This window comes from Helobdella robusta (genome assembly GCF_000326865.2).
Source record: "Helobdella robusta unplaced genomic scaffold HELROscaffold_100, whole genome shotgun sequence".
Taxonomy (NCBI): Eukaryota; Metazoa; Annelida; class Clitellata; order Rhynchobdellida; family Glossiphoniidae; genus Helobdella; species Helobdella robusta.
This window is the reverse complement of record NW_008703572.1, coordinates 252,933-261,150: the sequence shown is the minus strand read 5'-3', so window position 1 is coordinate 261,150 and position 8,218 is coordinate 252,933. Positions and strand designations below refer to the sequence as shown.

The following is an 8,218-nucleotide window of genomic DNA, read 5'->3' as shown; positions in this document are numbered from 1 at the left end:
AAAACTCGTTGCTGGTGGTTTGAAGTATGATCACGTGACACCGATTTTGAATGAACTACACTGGTTGACAATTAACAAAAGGATAGTCTTTAAAATTGCAGTTCTCATGTTCAAGTCTATAAATGACATGTCACCTGAATACATGAAAAATAAATTTACCAGAAAACAAACAGCATCATCTTCCTATCTCAGGTCGGATGATTTGAATCTGCTAAGGGTGCCAGTCACGCGTTTGCAAATTGGTTCTAGGGACATTGCCGTGGCTGGTCCCTCTGTTTGGAATAACCTTCCACCAATGTTAAGAAGATCGGGAACTTCTCTGGATTTATTTAAAAAAGAACTAAAGACATTTTTATTTTCTGTGAAATTGTAAAATTTGTTACTTTGATTTTCGTTTCATGAACAGTCACATATAACATTTGTTTTGTTTTTGAGAGAACGCTTTTGAAATTGTTTAATTAGCGTTTAATAAATGTTTCTTAATAATAATAATAAATAATAATATATATAATATAGCCATATGATTCGTCATATACAATTATATAGTATATACACGTGCACAAGTTCTTTTACACAAAGATCAGCTTATAATTTATGCAAACCCATGTTATATATAGCATAAAGAAAATGTCCAGCTCATTTCACAATTAATGATGTTGTTTTTATGTGTCAGAAAGGCAATTATTTATGAAAATCACAGCATGTTCGGCGTTAGTTAACTTCCAATTTAACTTATCTATTTTTCTAACGGTTGATCGTGAGTCATTTTCAAGTTTCTTTAGTTCAAAACCAAATTTTTTTTGTTTTATGCATGATAGAACAGAAAAACTTTTCACGGTATTCCTATACCATCTTCGGTGTTCAAGTTGATATGTTGTGGTTGTGCCCAGATGATCAAATATTTTTATACTGTGCCTATTAGAAAAATAGAAAAGTTAAATTGAAAGTCGAACATGCTGTGATTTTCATCAATAATTGCGTATATATACATATATAAATATATATATATATACATACATATATATATATACATATATATATATTCATCAATAATTGCATATATATATATATTTATATATATATTAAAAATATATATATATATATATTTAAAATATTCTATAAATTCTACCGAATGGTTGGCGTTAATATGTTTGTAGTTCGTTTTTTCGATTCTTCTCATTCAAATAGTTAATTAATTCAAATATATGAATAAGCTGTGTGATACGCCAAATTCTGTACACAAAGATCAGCTTATAATTTATGCATAACCCATGTTATAGCATAAAGAAAATTGTCCAGCTCATTTCATAATTAGTGATGTTGTTATTATGTGTCATGTATGCACGTGCACAAATTCTTTTACACAAAGATCAGCTTATAATGTATGCATAACCCATGTTATAGCTCAAAGAAAACTGTCCAGCTCACCTCACAATTTGTGATGTTGTTATTATGTGTCATGTATGCCTAGCCTAACCTTTAACATACCATGTTCTTAAATTACGCGATTATGTATCTTTATATATATATATATGTCTTGGCTTTTGACTCAGCAACAGTATTTTCTATTTTCTCCGTATTTTTCTAAAGTTTCATAGGATATTATAGAGTGTTCGACTTAATTTTGATTTCGTTTTATAGCATAAATTTAGAAGAATAAGAGGATATAAATTTTGTTCAGTTGGTTGTTTGCAATTTAATTTTGTTTTATTTTTCACTATTTTTTGGTTTAAATTTTGAATTCGCGGTAATAAAGTTTAAGCTGTAAACAATAAAGGATAGTTTATAGAAGTTGCACTGTTTTGAAAGTTGAAGTGTTTTGCTGTTTTTTATTTTTTGTTTTTTCTTGTGTGTTTATTCTTGCGGACTGCTAACTTTCTAAAGACATTTGAAATATAATTTTATAAGTTGACTTGCAAACATTCTTTTTGAAATAATTATGTCGATCAAAGGATGTCAATTTGCTAGAAATATGGAAGATAAAGACGCAATTCAGTGCTTTCAATGTCAACTTGCTTTTCACCAAGACTGTGTCGGAATAAGTAAATCAGCTTTCAAGGTTATCAGTTCCGTGTCCAATATTAAGTGGTATTGTGATGAATGCATGAAACTACTTCCTGATGTAAAGTCATTAAATAAAGCTGTGCGTGATAGCAATGATACGCTCAACACTAGAATTGACAAAATTGATGAATCGAACAATTTGTTGAGGAGCGAACTTGAAGCTATCAAAAGTTTAATTCAGAGAAATGTTGATGGGGCGGAAAGATTCGATGGCACAGTTTTGAGTACCGAGCTGTGTAACCTTAAAAACGATTTGAACAAGAGTTTTGCTGATGCTGTCCGATGCGAAGTGAAGAAAAATATTGAACTAGTTAATGATGAGGTAAAAAGTGTTCAAAAAACTTTAACCAATGTAAATGACATGAAAGAAAGAGAGAATAACATAATGATGTTCAATTTGCAAGAAACTGATGATGATAAAGATAGAGTCAAAGGAATTATTAAAAAGTTATCCAGTGAAGTCAAGGATCAGGATATTAAAAGAATTGTTAGACTGGGTCCAAAAGCTGAAACTAAAATTAGACCGGTGCTGATTGAAATGAGGAGTTGTGCAATTAAAGATTTAGTCTTAAAAAATTCCTTTAAATTAAAAACTATGCATGAAGATCTCGATAAAGTATGGATCAGTCATGATTTAACAGTTGATCAGCGTGCCGAGTTAAAAAAACTAATTGATGAAGCCAAATCAAGAAAAATCTCGTGCCCGGGTTTTTTATTCAAGGTGAGGGGAACGGTGGGAAGGTGGCGGATCGTCAAACTCAGAGAGCATCCGGTGAAGTGATTTCTGGTGAAGGTATTGCTGATGATGCTGGTGGTGGAAGTTTGTTCAGCTGTGGTGATTATGATAGTTGTGGTTGTGGTATTTGCAGTGGTGGAGATGGTTGTGGTGGTAATGTTAACGGTGGTGGTAATGATGGTGGTATTTGCGGTGGCGGAAATGGTTGTGGAGGTAACGATAGCGGCAGTGGTAATGATGGTGGTATTTGCGATTGTGATGATGGTTGTAATGGTAACGATAAAAATGGTAGTAATGATCGTGAAGTTACCAAAAAAGACTCAGAACTAAAATTGCAATTAGGTTTGTTGAACATTAGGTCAATTATGAATAAGATCAAAACTGTTCGCAATTTATTTTCTAATAATTTTGATATTTTTGTTGTTATGGAATCCTGGCATGGGTCGTCCGATAATTTATCACTTAGACTCACTCTGCCACCTGATTTTGTGTTCATAGATTTTCTGAGGCCGACCGACCCTAACCATGGTGGAATAATTGTATTTTTTAAAAATTATTTTAAATTTTATAGAATTCCGCTGCCTTTATTTAAGGCGTTTGAGGCTATAGTTGTGAAATTTTATTTCAACAAAGTAATTATTGTTGTTTTTGCAATTTATCGTCCTGGGTCTTCTATTCCATCACCATTGTTTTTTGATGAGTTATCATCTGTTTTTGATCAAATATTGCTTTTAGCAAATTATGTTATTTTTATTGGAGATGTGAATATTCATGTTGAACTTTTGAACGACCCTAATGCATTGAAATTGTTTGAAATTTTTGATTTATATCAATTGATAAATAGAATAAATGAACCAACCCACGTTCATGGTGGAACATTGGATTTAATTGCCTCTAGTTCTGACCTTCCCTCACAATTTTTTTCCGTTGAGCCACCAAATGTGTATTCAGACCACAGTTTAATTAAAATTTGTTTCCCTATTTCTGTTCCCACACCTCAGAAAAAATGGAAACTTACTCGTTCATGAAATCAAATTGACGAAAATCAATTTTCTTCACTAGTTTTCGAATCACCTATTTCAGGGCCGTTCAATTCATCTTCCGCTGATACCCTGTTGGATTTGTTTAATTCTGAAATCGTGAGAATTGTGGATATGGTTGCTCCTTGTCGTTATGTCAAATCTACTCATGTACTATTTGCCCCTTGGTTTGACTCTGAATGTCGTTCATTAAAACGCAATTGTCGAAAACTGGAACGATTGTATAGGAAAATGAAAAATGATATTAATCGAAATGCATGGCGCTTAGCGTTAAAAGAACAAATACAACAATTTTCCCAAAAAAGACACAAATTTTGGTCAAATCAAGTTGATTCGTTTAAAAAACAACCAAAAAAATTGTGGAATATCCTCGACAAAATTTTATCTATAAATCACAATAATAACCATTCAAATGATTTCTCCCCCAATGATTTTATGACATTTTTTGTGAATAAAATCAATAATATTCGTAGCACGACTATAGAAAATACTAACAAACCAATCCAGTTTGTATGTCTCTAGGGTCGTCTCTCCTGAAGCAATTGTTAATCTTTCAAATTTTCAAATGTGCACGCCAGATGAATTGCGTAAAATAGTTTGTGACTCCCCTGGCAGTTCTTGTTCTCTTGATCTGATTCCAACATACATATTTAAAAAATTTATAGATCTTTTTTTGCCATTTTTGACATTTTTTGTCAACCAATGTTTATCAACTGGCAGTTTTCCCAACCCTTTGAAACATGCTATTGTAACCCCACTTCTAAAAAAATCAAATTTGGACGACAACGTTTTATCAAATTACCGTCCTATCTCTAATCTTTCATTCATTTCTAAAGTCATTGAACGAGTTGTTATCAAACAATTGTTACAGCATTTAAACAAAAACAATTTGTTGCCAAAGAATTAATCCGGCTATCGTCAATATTTTTCCACAGAAACTGCACTCATTGATATTTTCTCCCAGTTGTTCTCTTCAGTTGACAGTCAATGCGTTTCTTTTTTAGCATTACTTGATATGAGTGCTGCATTTGATTGTGTCGATCATACTCGCCTTATATATAAACTCTCCACAAATTTTTTTCTCTCTGATTCAGTCTTATCGTGGTTCGCTTCCTATCTTTTAGGCCGCACCCAGCAGGTTTCTTACAACAACACCCTCTCTGACATAAACAAACTATCGTTTGGTGTCCCCCAGGGATCTGTGTTGGGACCTCTGTTGTTTCTTATGTACACTGCTGATGTTTTTGATATCATTCAAAAATATGAGTTCAGCTCCCACGCCTTTGCTGATGATATTCAGTTATTGGTTTCTTGTCCTGTTGATTCGATTGATGCTTTTCTGAATGAACTGACTGACTGTCTTATCGAAATTGGATCTTGGATGAGTATGAATCAGTTAAAGTTAAATCAATCTAAAACACAAATATTACCGGTTGGTTCTTGGCAGCAGCTGTCGAAGGTCAAAATTTCATCGATCAGTGTCGGCAATGACATCATTGAATTTTCCACATCTGTCCGTAGTCTTGGAGTTATTATTGACTCAAACTTAAAGATGGATTTACATATTTATAATTTAGTGAGGGTCTGCTCCAACCAACTCCGTTTATTACGCAATGTCAAAAAATCACTAAACACGTCTGTTCTTCAAAGCTTGGTTTCCTCTTTCGTCTTTTCCAGACTAGACTACTGCAATGGCCTTTTTTATGGTGTCACCAAAAGGTCTTTTTCAAAGCTTCAGTCAATACAGAATCGTGCGGCCAAGCTAGTTTTGGGTGGTTCGTGGTTCGATCATGTTACGCCTATTTTGAATAGGTTGCACTGGTTGAGGGTTGAAAAACGTGCTTCCTTCAAGTTGGCAGTTTTGATGTTTAAATGTGTCAATAACACAGCACCTCCCTCCCTCATCGATAGATTGGAATCATACAAATCTCATTTTTCAAAATATTCCTTCCGATCAACCGAGCGCAATTTATTTTTTATCCCGACCACAAAGTTGGTGACGGGTTCCCGCAACTTTGCGGTTCTTGGCCCGATTGTTTGGAATGGTTTACCTCCATACTTACGTGACCCTAACCTATCATATTTACAATTTCGAAGTCAACTTAAAACTTATTTATTTGCACAATGAATGTCCGTCTTATTTGTCTATGATTTAGTAGCGCTTTTGAGATTCAACAATAAAAAAGCGCTGTATATAAATTTCCGTAATAATAATAATATGTAGCTATATGATCCGTCATATACAATTATATAGTATATACACGTGCACAAGTTCTTTTACACAAAGATCAGCTCATAATTTATGCATAACCCATGTTATAGCACAAAGAAAATTGTCCAGCTCATTTCACAATTAGTGATGTTGTTATTATGTGTCATGTATGCTTAGCTTTTAACTTATTGACATAAAATTAATTGAATTCAATGAAATTTTTTTTCTACTTATAACATTTTTAAATGTCGATAGACGCTTAAATCCGGCCATAAATCCGGATAAAAAAGCCGGATTTTGGCCGGAGCCGGGGCCAAACTTCGGTGCATCCCTAATATATATATATATATAATATATATATATAAATAAATAAATATATATATATATATATATATATATATATTTTTACAATATTCTATAAATTCTACCGAATGTTTGGCGTTAATATATTTGTAGTTCGTTTTTTCAATTTTTCTCACTAAAGTTTTTTGGTGAACGTTTAGTTTATTAAAATTCAAAATAAACTTATTTTCCGAATTCATCCTGCATATAAGGCCATATTTCCATTCCGAATGAATCATCATCAGTGCTTTCTGCTGTTTATATAGGGAAATATTGACTTTGTCAAAATTAATTTAGATGGAGATTGACTTTGTCAAAGTGAATATAGATGGAAATTAGGTGTCAGGTTTCTTTATTGGCTGGTCATCTTCTTTGGTCTCCTTTTTTTCATCGATAGCATTATATTCTTTTTTGTCACTATTTACAATGTTAGTTTTTATTACTTCTTTGTTTTCGTTGTTGGTTAAGCGCCGGGTTGGAAGTGAGGTTGTCATTTTTTGTTGTATATTTATTTTTGGTTTATTGATGTCAATTAGGACTGCTTCTGCAATTTTAAGATGCGTGTAGTTGCTGTTTTGGTATATTACTTTGGTGTTACTGTCGAGGATTTCACGGCTAATAGTGATTGAGTGTGTTGAGTCCAAATGAGATTTGATAGCACCACTCTGTTTATGCATCGTAAGCCTTCTAGTCAATGAGGTAGTAGCAATCCCGATATATGAGTCATGTTGACGTGCACAGCCGTCAAAGAGGCAATTAAAGTCAATCTCCATCTAAATTCATTTTGACAAAGTCAATATTTCCCTATATAAACAGCAGAAAGCACTTATGATGATTCATTCGGAATCGAAATATGGCCTTATTTACAGCATGAAAAAATTGAAAAAACGAACTACAAACATATTAACGCCAAACATTCGGTAGAATTTATTGAATATTGTAAAAATTATGGTCTATTACCATCATAAATATATATATATATTAGGGATGCACCGGATTTAGGTTTTTCAAATCCGGCCGGGGCCGGACTTGGCCGGATTTAAAATTCAAAAACCGGCCGGGGCCGGATTTTAGTTACTATTTTACATACGTTAGAAAAAATACTCACATTTACGGTTATCTACATGTTGAACACCAAAAAATAACATAAAGCATAAAGTATTGATTGTTTTTTATTGAGGTAACAATTTAGTGGCAGCAAGCACAACTCCTGCCTTCGCTTCGGTACAAGCTGTATCGTTCAAGAAGCGGGTCTTAAACTTTGGATCAAGCATTGTGGCTACACTGTAAACTCGGTCATTTATAATGTTTTGGAACCTGGTGTTGATAGCATTCAGCAGTGTGGCCTTCATTGTTTTAATGACAGCATCCCGACTTTCTTTTTCCAAAACTAATACCAAAAGATACACCATTGGAATAACCAAAGATATAGATGCTGATGATGAGCTAACTTCTCTGGTAACCTCCTCAAATGGTTCCAAAACCGCAGCAACAGTTTCAGCAACAGACCATTGATTTGGTGACAAATTAGTAACAGATTCATTTTCAGCACAGTACAATGTTATTGCTCGACGTTGCTCTAACAGTCGCTGCACCATGAAGAATGTTGAATTCCACCTTGTGGGGATGTCCTGAATTAACTGGTGTTTTGGCAGGTTTAAATCCGCTTGCAAATTGTGCAAACGATCCGTGGCCGATGACGAGTGTTTGAAATGGCCTACTAATTTATGTCCAACTTTCAGGAGATCACTAACACCACGTTGACTTAATATACCATCGTTGATACAAAGTTGAACCGTGTAGGCAAAACAAGGTGCACTTTTA

At 33.6% G+C, this 8,218-nt stretch overlaps 1 protein-coding gene across 1 annotated transcript; it reads left to right on the top strand.

Annotated features, from left to right (window-relative positions):
• Positions 1 to 1,939: 1,939 nt before the first annotated feature.
• On the top strand, positions 1,940 to 4,172 carry HELRODRAFT_183163 (hypothetical protein; the record flags this gene model as incomplete). Its single annotated transcript, XM_009012200.1, has 4 exons — positions 1,940 to 2,771; positions 2,858 to 3,142; positions 3,884 to 3,990; positions 4,146 to 4,172. 4 exons carry the CDS (start codon positions 1,940 to 1,942, stop codon positions 4,170 to 4,172), a joined length of 1,251 nt encoding a protein of 416 aa, XP_009010448.1.
• Between the last annotated feature and the right edge of the window lie 4,046 nt (positions 4,173 to 8,218).